The following is an 18811-nucleotide window of genomic DNA, read 5'->3' as shown; positions in this document are numbered from 1 at the left end:
AACGCAGGCCCCATAGAAGTGAATGGGGCTGCGTGAAAATCGCAAGCATCCGCTAGCAAGTGCGGATGCGGTGCGATTTTCACGCATGGTTGCTAGGAGACGATCGGGATGGGGACCCAATCTTTATTATTTTCCCTTATAACATGGTTATAAGGGAAAATAATAGCATTCTGATACAGAATGCATAGTACAATAGGGCTGGAGGGGTTAAAAAAAAATGCACTTAATACACTTGATCGCGCAGCCGGCATCTCTTCTGACTCCTTTCTTTGCTCTGTGCAGGAACAGGACCTGTGGTGACGTCACTACGCTCATCACATGATCTTTTACCATGGTGATGGATCATGTGATGAGCGTAGTGACGTCACCACAGGTCCTGTTCCTGCACAGAGCAAAGAAAGAAGTCAGAAGAGATGCCGGATGCGCGATCAAGTGGATTAGGGTGAGTTAAATTATTATTATTTTTTTAACCCCTCCAGCGCTATTGTACTATGCATTCTGTATTCAGAATGCTATTATTTTCCCTTATAACCATGTTATAAGGGAAAATAATACAATCTACAGAACACCGATCCCAAGCCCGAACTTCTGTGAAGAAGTTCGGGATTGGGTACCAAACATGCCGATTTTTCTCACGCGAGTGCAAAACGCATTACAATGTTTTACACTCGCGCGGAAAAATCGTGCATGTTCCCGCAACGCACCCGCACCTTTTCCAGCAACGCCCGTCTGAAAGAGGCCATTTAGTTCGTTTTTGGACTGGTCTGAGGTCAGACGTGGGAGGTCCGATGAAAAGAAAATATAGTGGAGAAATGGCTGAAGTACCTGCGGAATGAGTTTCCTACGGTGGCGTTCAAGGCATCTACACAGCAGCAGAATAATAACCTGGTACTTGGCTTTCTGCAATGTGTTAGGCTTTCCTCCATACTTAAAGGGGCTGTTCATTCTTTTATGAGTAATTAGGCCATGACATGATCGGCAGGAGCTCTGGCGCTGCGCACCCTCGTCGGTCATCTTTTCTGGCACCAGAACGGCACGGCTCTGTCCATTGTGTATCGGTTATTGCACTGAAGAAAATGCAAACCGTGCTGTAGAAACCACCTTCCATCCACTGCACAATAGACAGAGCCATGTAGTTATGGTGCCAAAGCTACAGTGGACTGCCCCTTTAAAGGGAACCTGTCACCAGTGTTAAGCCATACTATCTAACAGCGGCATAAACTAGTGACAGAGACCCTGTTTACAACGCCGGGTCACGTAGTATCTTTTGCCAAGTCCTTTTCTTCAGATGACTGGTGAGCGGCTCCAGCGGACCCGGCGCTCTGGACTCTGCTCACTGTAATGCACGCGCTCAGGAGTCCTCGTATTCATGAGCTGCGGCTCCCCTGCCACTGATTGGTAGCTTTCTCCTTGTGGCTGCCTCTTGTCGGTCATTCACAGGGGTCCACAGCTCTTGGGTACCACTGATTTTAAAAGTTTTTTTTGGGGGTGACTTTAGGAGAGGTCATCAATATCAGATTAGTATTGACCTGACACCCCCCACTGACCAGCCGCTTCGGGCTGGTGCGGCAAACTATACAGCGGACGGAGCTAGAAGCGGAAGGCTCCGATCATTGTCTAGTGGCCGCGCCGGGTTGTACTCTCGCTTTCTTAGGAATGCAGTTGCGATGGGGCCCTTGAAGAGAGGGGCCCAGCTTGCTTCCATCCTATTTTCAATTGAGTGGCAAGTACCTGTGCAGGACTCCCCTCTTAAAAGGGCATCTGTCAGCAGTTTTGTACCTATGAGTACAGTGCTACTGCTTGCATTGTCTCCTGTATATAGCGATGGTAGGAAACGCAACCCCAGAGACTGAGCGGCTGGCATTGTACCATTGCCTTAGTAACTGGACCTCTCACCCCCTCTGCCATGTTGCCTGCCGCCACTTTTATACTTGTACTTATACGCCCAATGACATCTTGAGAGGTGCAGATTATATTTACTGCATAGTTTTACATGAAGTGTAGTATATGATACTGCAGTGTTCTAGTCATTTTCTATCTGTATGTTGTAGCAACAAAGCAGAGTACCGGTCACCCAAGCATCGGAGGACCTGCTTATCTCAGGCGCCTGCATAGGAGCTGATTGTCTTATGAAACTTCTTGGAAACTACTGCAGAAATCAGGACATCAAGACGTCCATAACCGTCAGGGTTGTAGGTGCGTGGTGTGGTCTTCTGTGATCTGATGTCATAAACCCTTAGCCCTGCAGAAATCGGCACTGGATCCTGGCTGCCATCTTTCTTTCCCTGCCCTCTTGGGCCATAAGGTGGCACATTGACATCCAGTGTTATCTTCCATGGGGTACATCTTTAGCTAAGCAGTTCCCCGGGCAGTCGCTTACAGACGGCAAAGCTGGGAAATTATTCGTTAGGTTTCGGAAAGATTTCCTTATGGATAAACTCTGGTTGAATTCATCACTGTCTCCACATTTACCGACACATCACACTTCCCTTCCGGTGGGGCCTGGAGCCATCCTGCAGGAACATGGACAGCACCAGCAGGTTAATGGGGATTTTTATTCTTTTAGCATGCCCGACCATCCACAATATTTTTGAAACTACCCTTTAAAGGGGTGCCCGCTTCTTTCTGGCAGACTCTAAAACATTAGAACCTATTAACAAGGAGACCCTTTGCCAATCACTTGTGAAGGAATCCCATGGCTGTCCCATTATGGTCAAGTTAGAAGAGCCAAAGGGGCACAACACTTTCTTAATGCCCATTGATCTAGTGATTGGCAGGGGTTACAATGGTTGCACCCCCCCTACTCGGACCTAATCCTAGTGACACGCCATCATTGGGAAAAACCCCTTTTAAAATACATGTCTAGGTATAGAAGAGGGGTGGACTGTCTAGGGCGGTTCTCTCGTCATTATCTTCATGCATTAGACTAATGTGCAGACCCGTGACATATGGCAGAGGTAAATATGGTGTCGCTGATCGTCCGCCATCTGCTGCTTGTATGGGACCTCACTTGCTATGACTAGTGGGTCCAAGAAAGGTAACCTGCCTAAGTAAAAGTTCATTAGGAGTCTCATGAGGAGCACGTACCTGCTTTTTCATTGGGGGGCAGGGAGGGGTCTCAGAAAGAAAATGTGTCTCTTTATCCCAAACTATTAGCTTCTCTCCAGGTTTTCCTAATGGGGGAAAGAGCAGTTTAATTAACAGCCTGAAGAGGGCGCGAGCGTGCAGTGTTGGAGCAACGCCCGGAGTCACCAAGTAAGGATACCAAATGTACTGTACCTGGCCACAATGATGGGGAACCACGTCCTTTAAATCCTCAGGTGCGGCGATCAATGCTGATCACGGCACGTGTGGAGTTAGGCAGAGGAATGCGGCTCCCTCTGCCTTCCGATCAGAACCCCTGCAGTGACATCGTGGGGCCCTGATCGATTACCATGGCAGCCTGGACGCTTGTGATGGCTGCCATGGTAACCTCCCTGCTGCGCTGTGCACAAAGCACAGCTCAGCAGGGACAGTGTAAAAACCCTATTCACCCTAATAGATCTCTAATGGGTTGAATATGACAAGGGATCAAAAGATCCTAAGGGGCTAATAGTTAATAAAAATTATTATATTTTTTTTTAAATTAACCCCTATATCTGGTGGTGGATCTGCCGCAGAAATACAGTTGCAAGAAAAAGTATGTGAACCCTTTGGAATGATATGGATTTCTGCACAAATTGGTCATAAAATGTGATCTGATCTTCATCTAAGTCACAACCATAGACAATCACAGTCTGCTTAAACTAATAACACACAAAGAATTCAATGTTACCATGTTTTTATTGAACACACCATGTAAACAGGCAATTTGTGCAGAAATCCATATCATTCCAAAGGGTTCACATACTTTTTCTTGCAACTGTAACTTCAGTGCATCCTTCTCCAGTATAAATGTAAGCCAGCTTCCATGCTGTCTTACATTTAGATCATTTTTTTTTTACGCCTAAAACGTAGAAAATGATGAAAGAGACAGGCCTGCATGCCGACACCGTGCCCACTTTGTTAGACCTGGCGTGAGCAGGGAAAACTTACAGATTGTGCCATTTTTCTCAAGAAAACGGTTGTACATACCACAAACATTGTACCAATAAAACTATAGTTTGTCCTGTAAAAAAAAAAAAGCCCTAATTTGGCTATATGAACAGGGAAAAAAAAGTTATGGCTATTGGGACGTGGTGAATCACTGAATATGAATGGACGGCTTAAAAAAAAAATAACGTGGGAAGAAAAAAACGAAAATGCAAAACCAAAAATGGGCGCTGTACTTAAGGGATTAATATATTATTTTTTGGCATTTTATTTTTTGAAATTATTATTTATTTCTAAACCCCAACCAGATGCCTGCAAGAGGTTCACCTAGACAAGCACATCAAACTTCTGGACTGCCCGGGTATCGTCATGGCGACGTCTACATCCGATGCCGCCATGATTTTGCGGAACTGTGTGAAAATTGAGCAGTTGATTGACCCAGTAGGACCGGTGGAGGCCATCCTGAGACGCTGCAATAAAGATCAGGTAGTAGATGGGAGAGGGTGTCGGGTAGAGGAAAAGAAGATTTCTTATTTAATTTTTTTTCATTTATTTTATGGATTTTGTTTTGAACAAATGAAGCATATTTCAGAGTTAATAGATGATACAGCGGAACTTACATGTTAGGAGAATCCAACATGCACCTTATTCTACGCTTTAGAAGACGCACCTAGGGTTTAGAGGAGGAAAATCTGAAAAAAAATATTTTCTTTTCATCGGACCTCCCACGTCTGACCTCAGACCAGTCCAAAAACTAACTAAATGGCCTCTTTCAGACGGGCGTTGCTGGAAAAGGTGCGGGTGCGTTGCGGGAACATGCACGATTTTTCCGCGCGAGTGTAAAACATTGTAATGCGTTTTGCACTCGCGTGAGAAAAATCGGCATGTTTGGTACCCAATCCCGAACTTCTTCACAGAAGTTCGGGCTTGGGATCGGTGTTCTGTAGATTGTATTATTTTCCCTTATAACATGGTTATAAGGGAAAATAATAGCATTCTGAATACAGAATGCATAGTACAATAGCGCTGGAGGGGTTAAAAAAAATAATAATAATAATTTAACTCACCCTAATCCACTTGATCGCGCATCCGGCATCTCTTCTGACTTCTTTCTTTGCTCTGTGCAGGAACAGGACCTGTGGTGACGTCACTACGCTCATCACATGATCCATCACCATGGTAAAAGATCATGTGATGAGCGTAGTGACGCCACCACAGGTCCTGTTCCTGCACAGAGCAAAAAAAGGAGTCAGAAGAGATGCCGGCTGCGCGATCAAGTGCATTAAGGTGAGTGAGATTATTTTTTTTTAACCCCTCCAGCCCTATTGTACTATGCATTCTGTATTCAGAATGCTATTATTTTCCCTTATAACCATGTTATAAGGGAAAATAATAAAGATTGGGTCCCCATCCCGATCGTCTCCTAGCAACCATGCGTGAAAATCGCACCGCATCCGCACTTGCTTGCGGATGCTTGCGATTTTCACGCAGCCCCATTCACTTCTATGGGGCCTGCGTTGCGTGAAAAACGCACAAAATAGAGCTTGCTGCGATTTTCACGCAACGCACAAGTGATGCGCGAAAATCACTGCTCATGTGAACAGCCCCATAGAAATGAATGGGTCGGGATTCAGTGCGGGTGCAATGCGTTCAACTCACGCATCGCATCCGCGCAGAATACTCACCCGTGTGAAAGGGGCCAATGCTCTTTGGACGGCGCTGTCCCTTAGCATATCCAGCCGCTCTTCCTCCACTCACCGCTCCCTGTCCTTCTCTGGGCCCGCACTGCATTGTGACTGGACATTGCACAGCACATGCTGTACACAGTCAGCACTATGCAACACCTAGAGAAGACCGGGAGCAGCGAGTACAGCCGCACAGATGGAGCTCCCACCTCTGGGTCACACACCTATCAGCCATATACAGCAGATCCTGTGGGTGTTCCATAAGTGTCCATAGTAGGAGTGCCCCTTTATCATACCCTTACACCTAGTACATGTCATTCACACAGCTTAGCCACACCCCTTGTAGGCGGGGCTTGCACCCCCCTAATTTACATACTAACGGCAGACACAAATCTATCAAAAAATTATCAGAGCAGAAGCAGCAAAACAGAAATGTAAATGGTATATTTATTAACCATCAGTATAGTCAGAGGAGTGATGTCTCTAGATGGAGGCCGGGGGGCGCCAGTCACAACCAGGGGGATTGATCTTCACCACTAGTGGGCGCTTTATTGGATGCAGCTTGTAAACCTTTGGGTCACGGCTCTCACGGCGGCTCTAATCCTCTGCCGCATGGAGGAGATGATGTTGCGTCGGTGTTTCTGTAGGTTCCGATCTTTCTCCTTGGCCTCCTCCATTACACGCTTGGCCTTCATCTCCCTTTCGGCCTCCTCTTCCTCTTTGGCAGCGATGTATTGCTCCATATCAATTTCATAGTCGCTGATGTCCATGTTTCGGAGGATTTTGCCCATCTTGATCATCTTATCGCCGCTCACTTTCATCCACTTTATTGTAGCCTCCATTTCACTTTCCTTTGGGCCCATATAATCTTCCAGGTTCTGGAGACTTTTGCTTATATCTCGAAGGAGGGCGCCGAGGCTCTCTGGGCCGTAGTGGGCGATCACCGTCATGTGCGTGTTCACCTTTTCTTGCAGATCTTTTTTGCCATTTTCTGCCATGTCCAGTAGACAGGCTCTCCTGCAGCACGGATGGTTTGTGCTGCAGGGAGTGGAGCTCCTGAGGGGCTCCGGCACCTCCATTGAGGAGGGCCCGACAAGTCTTGGACCTCGGATGAGGAAAGACAAGAGAGAAGTTCTGGTAATACCAGGAAAAATATCCAAAAAACGCCAAAATGTGGCAGTAGCACTGATCGTGCAGAAGAGCAGACCAGCAATGGCCGCAGAGCCGTCCATCCAGCCAGGTTCTAGAAGTGCGTTGTCCTAGGAGCCATTATGACATCACAGCCTGACATGTTCCTACTATTAGAATAAACTTTATTGGCAGGAGCAAAACCTTACAGCATTACCAGAACACAGGGTATTGATGGGGGGTGGACGGTAGTCTAGAGCAGGGGTACTCAACTAGTTTTATTAAAGGTCCACATACCTGGGTCTGCAGTCAGGTGAAGGTCCGACCTGAACGCCAACAGTAAAGATGCCATCTTTTAATGTCTTGCAACTTTGTAGAACTATTTACATTCAGATTTATAATTGTTTTTAGTGTGAAAATTGGCATTTTTTCTCTTTCACCAGCCCTTTGAAATTCGGTACAAAGGGGGTGACTGCCATTCGAACACACTGGTGCAAATGCTCATCTGTGATCTGAGTGCGGTATCTGTTCTTCACCAGATTCATAGTGGAGAATGCAGATTCACAAGTGTATGTAGAACCAAACATAGTAAGGACATGGATTGCTATTTTTTGTATAAGTGGATATTTAGCTGGAATAAACAGTTTTGTCCAGAAGAAAACGGGGTCACAATCATTCAACTGAACTTTTAAAACAGCATCTTCTTGCAGATCAATTAGCTCCATCCGTAGGGTAGCAGAATTTGCCCAGGTAAAAGCATGATGGGCCTCAGTAGCAAAACGCCCAATGTTTTTTACCAGATATGGATTTTTAATACATAGCAAAACTTCTTGGCCAATTGTGAAGTCTTGGAAGCGACTTTTAAAATTGTCAATTAGGCCTTGCATGAAGTCCCCATGGTTGGAGAATACACTTTCTTTGGTATTTTCTTGTTGGCTATATTCATCAAGCTTTGGAAAATGAAGCAAGTTCTCTTTAAGATCACTTTGAAAAACTTCTAATTTCTTCTGAAAAGCCCTCACTGCTTCCACAAGGTCACAAATAGTTAGATTTTTGCCTTGTAGTTTTATATTTAAAGCATTTAAATGACTTGTAATATCTGCCAGGAAAGCAACGATTTCCATTTTGTCTTTGTTACTCATAAATGTCAAAAATGCTTTTGCTTTTTCTGTCTTCTGTTCAGCTAAAAACTTTTCCAGCTCTTTTTCCGAATACTCCAAAAGCGTTCTAAAACTCTGCCCTTACTAAGCCACCTTACATTGTTGTGGACAAGTAGATCACTGAAGGCAGTATTGACATCAGTTAAAAAGTCTTTCAGCAGACAATGTTGAAGTGCTGAAGAGGCCCGGTGAAAATGAATCCGCTTCATAACATTTTCCATGACATTTGCATATTTTTCTCCAAGGTTAGCACACAAGATAGACTGGTGTATTATACAATGGTAAGAAATCAAACTAGGATTGAGCACTTTCAAGCGTGGCACCAACCCTTTCTCTTTTCCTACCATAGCAGGAGCTCCATCCATTACAACGGAAATAACTGAATTCAAGTTAATTTCCCTTTTCTTCAGCATTTCTGTATTTGCTCCATAAAGATCTTGTGTGAGCATGGAGGGCAGTCATGCCAAGTAGATCTTCACAAAAATCTTTTTGTGTGTCGCCATAAAATCTAACAAATACCATGAGCTGGGCATTATCAGTGGCATCACACAATTCATCCACAGCTAATGAAATGCAATCTGCCTTTTTCATTTTCACCTCAAGCTGGGAGAGCAGATCTTCTGAAATTATTTCAGTTCGGCGTGCTGCCGTGGAATCAGACAAGGGAATTTGTTAGATTTTTTCCTTGAAATTCTTCTTTCCCTTCAAACATGGCGTCTACAACTTCAACCATACATTCTTTAACAATCTCTGCATCTGAAAATGTTTTTTTTGTGTCTTCCTAAAATCCAAGCAACCCTCAGATATATAGTCGGGATGATATGACCTAAAAATAAAATTTTGATGATCTTTAAATATTGCAACAGAATGAGATAATAGTACACTAAGGTCTCCATTAAAAATACACACTTGCTTCTAGTGGTTTTTATTTTTGGTTTGTGAATCCCATGCATTTCACGTGTTTTTCACAAATTATTTAGTTTTTTTTATATGTTCTTACATTTCTATTACAACGGATATGTCAAAAATGTCAAAAAAGTATGACTTGGAGCATACTGCATTTTAAACATCTCCAATAAACCAAATAAAAAAAGGTTGTCCAGTTTCAGAAAGTATCCGGACAACACTGAAGATTAGCCTGAATAAAGAATAGAATGGTACTTACCCTGCAACTCTAGAACTGCCGCTCAAGTTTTCCAATCTGAGTTCTGTTTTCTCAGCTGCGATGGTGATGTCATGTCCATAACATGTGATCACTGCAGCCAAGCTGGCCTCTTGGCTGCAGCGGTCACTTGTGAAGTTGCTGTTGCACCCAAGTAAACAGAGCCTAGTAGGGAGAACCAGAACAGCAGTGCTGGATTTTCTAGGTAGGTACTGCTCTGTTCTTTATTGCATCCTATTCCTAAGTGTTGTCTGGTTTCTTATTCAAACTGAACAGCCCATTTAATGGCCAGACACTTTTTTGTGATTTAGTGATTTGGTGATGTAATGGGCCACTTTTATTTTTTGGAATGGCAAAATAATTTTGGAGTTTTTTTTATTTTTACATGACTCAATTTTCTGTGACACTTTCTTTGTTATTAAGTTTTATCACAGATTTTATTTTTTCCTGCAGGGGGGAAGACCAAAGAATTTTTAATGTCTTTTAGAGTATTTTCACACCTGTGGCATGGCTATCCGGCAGGCTGTTCTGGCAGGTGAACAGCCCGCCGGATCCACCATGCCGCAAGTGCCCGTGTGCTGCCGCTCCGTCCCCATTGACTGTAATAGGGGCAGGGGGCGGAGCTACGGCACAGCACGGCCAGAGATTGCTGGTCTAAAAGTCCTGCATGTCCAAGTCCTGCATGTCCCCGCCCCCATTATAGTCAATGGGGACGGAGCAGCAGCACAGCAGTGCACGGGTAATTGCGACATGGCGGATCCGGCGGATAGCCATGCCGAAGGTGTGAAAGTACCCTTAGCTTGCAAATTGACACTAACAGTGCTTTAACTCGCCAGATTTTGTGGCAGAAAATTTTGCGACTGAAAATCAGTTCCATTCATTTCAATGGGGCGGCAAGCACATGGATTTTTCCATGACTTCAGGTGGAACTGGTTTTCAGTCACGGAATGTTCTGCCAAAAAATCTGCCACTTGTGTAGGTGCCCTATAATACATAATTAAAATAGGTTCCCTATTCTGTGGTGGTCATTTTGATATTTATGTAGTCTTGTGTGAATGGGGAGGATGTTTTTTTACAGTTTTGGGGAATTTTTTGTTTTAGTTTGTATGTGGTTCGACATGGTGCAGATTAGGTCAATTTCTGCACCTAAAGCAGAGTGTAAATGAAATTTGAGTAATCTCATTTACACTCTGGTGGTACTGTATTACGCTGTGGCTTATACGTATGAAAATCTGTGAGGAAAAAAACGCACTTAGAGTGCTTTCACACTTGTGTTGTGAGGATCCGGCAGGCTGTTCCGTCCCGCTGGATCCGTCACACCGCATGACAACTGAAAGCATTTGTAGACTGATCCGGCTTACGGATCCATCTACAAATGCATTGCAAGTGCGGATCCGTCTCGCTGTTTGCCGTGCGGAGAGACGGATCCGTCTTGTATTTTTTTTTCACAGTTTTAAAGGTCTGTGCATGCGCAGACCGGATGGACGGATCCGTCCTTCAGTCTTTTCCTAATGCCGGATCCGGCGTTCAGTCATGTGTTCCGGCATTTCAGGACGGAGATAAAACCGCACCATGCTGCGGTATTATCTCCGTCCTGAAATGTCAAAAAGACTGAACTGAAGACATCCTGATGCATCCTGAACGGATTTCTCTCCATTCAGAATGCATTGGGATAATCCTGATCAGTTTCTTTCCGGCATAGAGACCCGAGGACAGATCTCTACGCCGGAAAGGAAAAACGCCAGTGCGATCCTCTTTCACATTGGCGTTGTGAGGATCCGGCGTGCACTTCCGGAAATGCCCGCCGGATCCGTCACAACGCCACACACCTGAAAGCACTTAAAGACTGATCAGTCTTAAAAATGCTTTCAGTGTTACCATGGCAGCCAGGACGCTACTAAAGTCCCGGCTGCCATGGTAAAGTAGTGGGGAGCCGGGGGAGAAGATACTTACCGTCCGTGCCCCTCCCGGGGTGCTGCACAATGACGTCACAACGCCCCTACGTCGCACGGATCACGTGATCCATGCGATCATGTGATCCATGCGCGTGGGGCGCTCTGACGTTATAGTGGAGCGCCCCGGGTAAGTCCCAGAATTAGTAATGGCCACATTAGTGCCCCAGTAAGAATAATGCCCCCAGTAAGAATAATGTCCCCATTAGTGCCCCCAGTAAGAGTAATGCCCCCATTAGTGCCCCCCTTCTCTGCTTTTTCAAAAAATAAAAAATAATAATTAGCATTCACCTGGCTGCGGTGAACATTCGCTGCTGACTGCAAGCTCAGGACCGGTGCTCCAACGTGATGGCGTCTTGTAGGTCCTGTCCTGAGCTTCTAGTCAGCAGGGAGTGTTCTCCACAGCGTGAGAAAATGGAGGTGGAGGTACCGTAATTTTATTAATTTTTTTACTAGCACAAGTAGCGGTGGAGGTAAAGGCTGTACTAATGGGCGTTCCATGATGGAAGCGCTCATTAGTAAGGGTACTTTCACACTTGCAGCAGGACGGATCCGACAGGCTGCTCACCCTGTCAGATCCATCTTGCCACTACTTCGCCGTGCCGCTGCTCTGTGCCCATCGACTATAATGGGGATGGGGGCAGAGCTACGGCGCAGCACGGTGAGAGGCCGCCAGACTAAAAGTACTACATGTCCGACTTTTTCGTCTGGCGGCCTCACGCCGTGCACTGCCATGCTGCGCCGTAGCTCCACTCCCGCTATAGTCAATGGGGAGTGGCAGTCCGGCGAAATAGCGGCAGGACGGATCTGACAGGGTGAACAGCCTGTCGGATCCGTCCTGCCGCAAGTGTGAAAGGAGCCTAACAGTCCTTACAGGGAAATTCTGGCACCGGCAAGGGAACTAAAATACCAGCCTTGCTGGTGAACTACTGGCCGGGTGGCAACCCAAGCCACAGAACAGACATGTGATAGTTTTGTTCCGCATTCAATTCCCATTATTGGGGGATTGGATGCGGCCCCTTAATTACAATGGGGCCACAAGAGATGCAGACAGCACACTGTGTGCTGTCTGCATCTTTTTCCGCTCCATTGAAACTAAGGGGTCCGCATCCAATGCCCCAATAATGGGAATTGGATGCGGAACAAAACTATCATGGTTTGATGGGGTTTAATCACTTTATTTAATCAGGTTACCTAAAGAAGATGGCCCAGGAGAGATGGGAACACGACACTGACTGGAGTCCTTTCCTGCAGTCAGTGACGTGTTCCCGCCTCTCTGTAGCCCTCTCCACGCCCCCCTTCCTCCCCAAATGTGACATTTATTTCATTGGTGGCAGCGGTGATGTCCCTCCCCTCTCCAGCAGCAGGTAAGTGTCCTTTGGAGCTTGAAGCTCCCTTACTGCCGCTGCTGCAGGGGAGGAGGGACCTGTGAGCGCACTGAGGGAGAAAGCGCTGGTGCCTGCATGTGGAGGGAGCCGTCTCTCACTGCGCCCCTGGGAAGGAGGAAGTGCGCCGGTAAGCTCCTCCTCCTGCACGTACCAGAGTGTGCAGGAGAGGAGGAGCGCTACATGTCTCACTGCGCTCAGCGCTCTGGGAGTGGGACAGGAGGAAGTGCGCCGGTAAGCTCCTCCTCCTGCACGGTACAGTGTGCAGGAGGAGGAGCGCTCTGAAGGATGGCCGGGGTCCGGATAACTGGCGGCCACGGTCCGTATTTGGACCGCGGTCCGCCAGTTGAGTACCCCTGCTTTATATGATGCATCTCAGGGAAAAGAATGAGCGTAAATTATTCTTTTTAAAGCAGCAATCCTTTGAGTCGGGTAATCAGGCGGGTAAATTACTTGCTCAAATTGCACGTAGTAATAGTATGTCCCCTCCGGTCATCAGAATAAAGAACTCTGAGGGCGCGGTGGTAGAATCAGTCGGCGATATACTGGAATGCTTTAAGGGGTTCTAACCAATATCTCTACAAGTCCGCGGCTCAATACACCACTCAGGAGTTAGGGCTTTATTTAGCGCAGGTAGCACACCCCCAGCTTGGCGATGAGGACAGGAACTTACTAGAGGCCAATATTTCACTAGACGAAATTCAAATGGCAATAAAGGAGCTGCCAGCGGGCAAAGTGCCTGGCCCGGACGGAATTCCGGTAGAAGTGTACACTAAATATGCTGATGTATTGGGGCACGAACTTCTTAAACTATATTTAGCTTCTCAGCAAAGACATTGTCTACCAGAATCTATGTATGATGCTACTATAGTGGTGATCCTGAAGCCAGATAAAGACCCTTTGGAGTGTCGGTCTATAGACCGATCTCGCTCCTGAACCTAGATTATAAAATACTCACAAGACTACTGGCTACTAGACTAAACAAGGTAATCGCCACTATAGTGCATAAAGATCAGTCAGGATTTATACCGGGTAGGTCGACATCTGACAACATAAGGAGAGCGCAGGCCATTGTGCAGATTGGTGTGGCAAGGGACAAGCACTGGGCCTTGGCTTCGCTGGACACAGCCAAAGCTTTTGATTCAGTGGAGTGGGTGTACTTAATAGAAGTGCTGCAGAGTTTTGGATTTGGCCCTAAGTTCGTCAAGTGGGTGGAGATACTATACCAAATTCCCAAAGCTAATATACTGGTGAACGGGTCGCTCTCAGAGTCCTTCAAACTTCATAGAGGCACTAGGCAAGGATGCCCCCTGTCGCCGCTCTTGTTCGCCATAGCGATAGAACATCTTGCCCTAAGAATCAGGCAGGACCAGGTCTTTAAAGGGGTGTGCATGGGAGACAGAGCAGATAAAGTTGGATTATACGCGGATGATGACACTACGCTCCCCAGAGCGATTGACATAATAGAAAGGTTCGGGGAATACTCGGGTTTGCACATAAATTGGATGAAATAAGCAATTATGCCCCTATGGACACATTCGTGGCCCTCGCAATACTGTAACTTGCCGGTTGTAGACCACTTCAAGTATCTGGGAATTGTGATCACCAGGGACCCACAATTGGCGTATTCATTAAGTATAGCACCCCTGGAACCCCTGTTCGTCGATAAATTCAGAATATGGAAGATCCTACCGTTATCAACCATGGGAGATTAAATCTGGTCAAAATGATCCTCTTACCCAAAGGGCTATACCTCCTAGCGCATGCATGCACACCGGTATCACAGGGATTCTTTGGTCGCATCCATTCACTGGTAGCTAATTTCATTTGGGGGGAGTCTAGACGGAAACTTTCCCTTAATGTTCTGCAGAGATCCAAGCTAGAGGCTGGTGCCGCCCTGCCTGATTTTATCCTATACTATTTAGCTGGTCAGCTGAAATTCTTAACCCCCTGGATTCTAACATCAGAATTGCCAAATGCGGAATATTATCTCAGGGAATATTTAAGCATGTCCTCCCTGTGGCCAGTACTGGAAGGATCCCGTTCTGTTCCTATGCGCTTGCTCCCTATGCACAAATTGGCTCACCAGGTATGGAGTGCTGCCAAGATGCAATCATTTAAGGATCTCCCGGATGATATACCGATATGGGATAACCCTATGTTTGCCAATCTGAAAGATTTGGAGGGAGTGAATCTGTGGAAGGCCCACTGGGTTCTTACCCTGAGAGACCTATATGTTGGGGGCACTCTATGCTCCTTTTTGCAGATGCAGGAGAAATTTGAACTACCTCGCAACTTTTTCTTTAGGTATCTGCAACTGAGGCACGCGTTAACAGTTCAATTCGGGGCAGGAGGTCGGAAAATTTCAAAATACCCCCTAATAGGTGTTCTAAGATCACAGGGTCCGAGAGGTATTATCTCTGTGCTTTATATGCATCTGCTCAACAACCGAATGCTGATGAACCCTCTTGCTGTTGAGGGAAGGTGGAGGAACTCAATACCTTCTCTAATGGCTGATGACTGGAATGAAGCCCTGATGGCTCCAGTAAGGGTCTCTCCATCAATTAATAACAGGCTGATTCAGCTGTTTATTCTGCACAGAAGTTACCTAACGCCCACTAGACTACACAAACTGGGCAGGATATCATACAATAGATGCCATAGGTGCTCGCAGGATGGTGCTGACTTCTGGCACCTCATGTGGGATTGCACGTACTTAAAAGGCTTCTGGAATGCAGTAATAGAGGTGCTGACAACTATGGTTCCCACTGCAGTGCCGTTATGCCCCAAAATTTGTGTTCTGGGGATATTAGATGAAGAGGTTTGGGGGCATCACCACAGGGTATTCTTGAGTGAGATTTTATTCTTTGCTAGAAAAGCCATTGCTCTGAGGTGGATGGCTGATAGAGCACCCACACTAGGTCAATGGAAATCATTGGTCAATCACGCTGTGAGTATGGAAAAAATTGTATTTATTCACAGAAAATGTCCACAAAAGTTTCACAAGGTATGGGGAGAGTGGTGCTCATCTCCTTTGACACTGCACAATGCATGTATGTGTTCGGTGGCCGATATCGGCCATATGCCTGCTGTATGATAATATGTGGATTTCGGGCTCTAGATTAATGCCTCAATACTCCCGCTGTTTCCTTATGTCTGATCGAGAAAAGATTCCTCTTTAGACCTGATGCAAGATTCTTGAGTTATATTATGATGTCAATGTATCCCCTGCGTGGGATTTACCCCTGCTTTGTCCTGATGTAACATGCCTTACTTGTTAAACTTCAATAAAACGAGTTTAAAAAAAGAAAATGCAGATGCCGCTCCTTTCCTTTTGAATTCTGCCGTCTGCTCATACAGCAGTTTACAACCACATATGGGGTGTTGTCGTATTCAGGAGAAAATGGGTAACAAATTATGGGTGCATTTTCTTCTGTTATCTCATGCTAAAGTGAAAAATTTGGGCTTAAGTGACTTTTTCTTGCAAAAATCTTTTTTTTATTTTCACAGCCAAGTGTTTCTAAATAATATTAACCGCCTCTGAGGTAAAAGTAGTTAGTAAACCCCTCATTAAATTCTTTGAGTGGTGTAGTTCCAAAATGGAGTCAATTTTGGGGGGTTTCTTCCGTAGGGGTGCCTTAGTGTGCCTTCAAATATGACACGACACCCATAAGCCATTCTGGCAAATTCTGCCCCCATAAACCATATGTTGATCCTTTCCTTCTGAGAACTGCTGTGTGACCATACAGCTGTTTACAAACACAAATGGGGTGTTTCTGTAAACGGCAGAATCAGGGTAATAAATATTGAGGTTCGTTTTGCTGTTAACCCTTTATGTGTTATAGGAAAAATTGTATTAAAATTAAAAATCTGCACAAAAAATAAAAATTGAAAATTTCCCCTCCATTTTCCTTTAATTCTTGTGGAACACCTAAAGGGTTAACCTAATTTGTAAAACCAGTTTTGAGTAATTTGAGGGGTTTATTTTCTAAAATTGGGTTATTTATGGGTGATTTCTATTATGTAAGGACCTCAAAGTGACTTCAGAACTGAATTGGTCCTTGAAAAAGTCAGTTTTAAATTTTTTATAGAAAAGACAGAGAAGGCAAGAAAGGGGGAGGGTGGCCCTGTATGTGAAAGATAGCATAAAATCTAATTTAATACAAGTTAGCGAGACCAATTTAGAGTCAGTTTGGGTTGCCTTGCAGCTTGATAATCATAAGGTAACTCGTGTAGGTGTGATATATAGACCACCTAGCCAAGTCAAAGAATTCAATGATCTACTAGTTGAGGAAATAGCTAAAATGACATTGAAAGGGGAAGTTATCATTATGGGAGACTTTAATCTTCCTGATGTAAACTGGAAAATCTAAATAGATAGTTCTGCCAGGAGTACAAATATTCTAAATTCCCTACTGGGATTATCTCTACAGCAAGTAGTTGAGGAGCCAACCCGGAAGGAGGCCATTTTAGATTTAGTATTCACAAATGGGAATTTGGTATCTGATATTACTGTAGGGGAAAGCTTGGGATCTAGTGATCACCAGTCAGTGTGGTTTACTATAAGTACAGTGACTAAGTCACACCACACAAAAACTAAAGTTTTAGATTTGAGAAAAACTGACTTTTCTAAAATTAGATTAGTGGTATACGAGTCCCTATCAGATTGTAACAGTTTCAATGGAGTCCAGGAGAAATGGGACTACTTAAAAGTGGCACTATTGAAGGCAACAGATAATTGCATTAGGCTGGTCAGTAAAAGAAAAAAGGAAGAGACCAGAAGTGGCCAAAATCATTAAAAACAAAAAGATAGCATTTAGTAATTATAAAAATAAAAATAACGAGGATGACAGGCAAATTTATAAGATTAGGCAGAGAGAGGCCAAACAAGTTCTAAGAGCTTCTAAGGCACAGGCAGAAGAGAAATTAGCTCAGTCAGGGAAAAAAGGCGATAAAGCATTCTTCAGATACATAAATGAAAAAAGATAACTAAAACAAGAAATTAACAAATTAAAAACAAAAGAAGGAAGGTATATGGAAGAAGATAAAGAACTAGCTGACTGCCTCGATGAATACTTCTGTTCAGTTTTTACAATGGAAAATGAAGGAAAAGGACCTCAGTTAGGAAGGAAGACTAATGCATCTTTTGATGCATGTGTCTTTACAGAGGAAGAGGTTTTAAGTCAGCTGTCTAAAATGAATACAAATAAGTCACAGGGGCCTGATTGGATACACCCAAAGCTATTAAAAGAGCTTAGCGGTGAACTAGCAAAACCATTTACAGATTTATTTAACCAATCACTGGTAACAGGAGTTGTCCAGAAGATTGGAAATTAGTAAATGTTGTGCCCATTCACAAGAAAGGTAGTAGGGAGGAATCGGGCAACTATAGGCCAGTAAGCCTGACATCAATAGTGGGGAAATTAATGGAAACCATACTTAAGGAGACGATTGTTGAACATCTAAAATCCCATGGATTGAAAGATGAAAACAGCATGGGTTTACTTCAGGGAGATCATGTCAAACTAATCTTATTGATTTTTTTTGATTGGGTGACTAAAATAATAGATGGAGGAGGTAAAGTAGACATCGCTTATCTAGACTTTAGTAAGGCTTTTGATACTGTCCCACATAGAAGGCTTATCAATAAATTAGAGTCTTTGGGCTTGGACTCCCATATTTTTGAATGGATTAGGCAGTGGCTGAGGTTTGTAGTCAATTGAGTATATTCAGACCATGGTCTTGTTACCAGTGGGGTACCTCAGGGATCTGTCCTGGGACCCATATTGTTTAATATCTTTATCAGCGAAATTTCAGAAGGCCTCGATGATATGGTGTGTCGTTTGGCTGATGACACAAAGATTTGTAACAGGGTTGATGTTCCTGGAGGGATACACCAAATGGAAAAGGATTTAGGAAAACTAGAGGAATGGTCAAAAATCTGGCAACTAAAATTTAATGTTAAGTGCAAGATAATGCACCTGGGGTGTAAAAACCCAAGAGCAGAATATAAAATCAGTGATACAGTCCTAACCTCAGTATCAGAGGAAAGGGATTTTTATTTTCACAGCCAAGTGTTTCTAAATAATATTAACCGCCTCTGAGGTAAAAGTAGTTAGTAAACCCCTCATTAAATTCTTTGAGTGGTGTAGTTCCAAAATGGAGTCAATTTTGGGGGGTTTCTTCCGTAGGGGTGCCTTAGTGTGCCTTCAAATATGACACGACACCCATAAGCCATTCCGGCAAATTCTGCCCCCATAAACCATAT

The 18811-nt window shown here is 44.6% G+C and overlaps 1 protein-coding gene across 1 annotated transcript; it reads left to right on the top strand.

Annotated features, from left to right (window-relative positions):
* The first annotated feature begins 812 nt into the window (after nucleotides 1-812).
* On the top strand, nucleotides 813-6283 carry LOC121008737 (guanine nucleotide-binding protein-like 3-like protein). Its single transcript, XM_040441432.1, has 5 exons — nucleotides 813-888; nucleotides 2052-2196; nucleotides 3168-3255; nucleotides 4380-4557; nucleotides 6218-6283. The coding sequence occupies exons 2-5, from the start codon at nucleotides 2130-2132 to the stop codon at nucleotides 6281-6283; spliced, it is 399 nt and encodes a 132-aa protein (XP_040297366.1). The 5' UTR covers nucleotides 813-888; nucleotides 2052-2129.
* The last annotated feature ends 12528 nt before the right edge of the window (nucleotides 6284-18811 follow it).

The sequence above is a fragment of the Bufo bufo genome, chromosome 7 (assembly GCF_905171765.1).
Source record: "Bufo bufo chromosome 7, aBufBuf1.1, whole genome shotgun sequence".
Classification (NCBI taxonomy): Eukaryota; Metazoa; Chordata; class Amphibia; order Anura; family Bufonidae; genus Bufo; species Bufo bufo.
The sequence above is the reverse complement of the archived record's forward strand: the minus strand, read 5'-3'. Positions and strand labels throughout refer to the sequence as shown.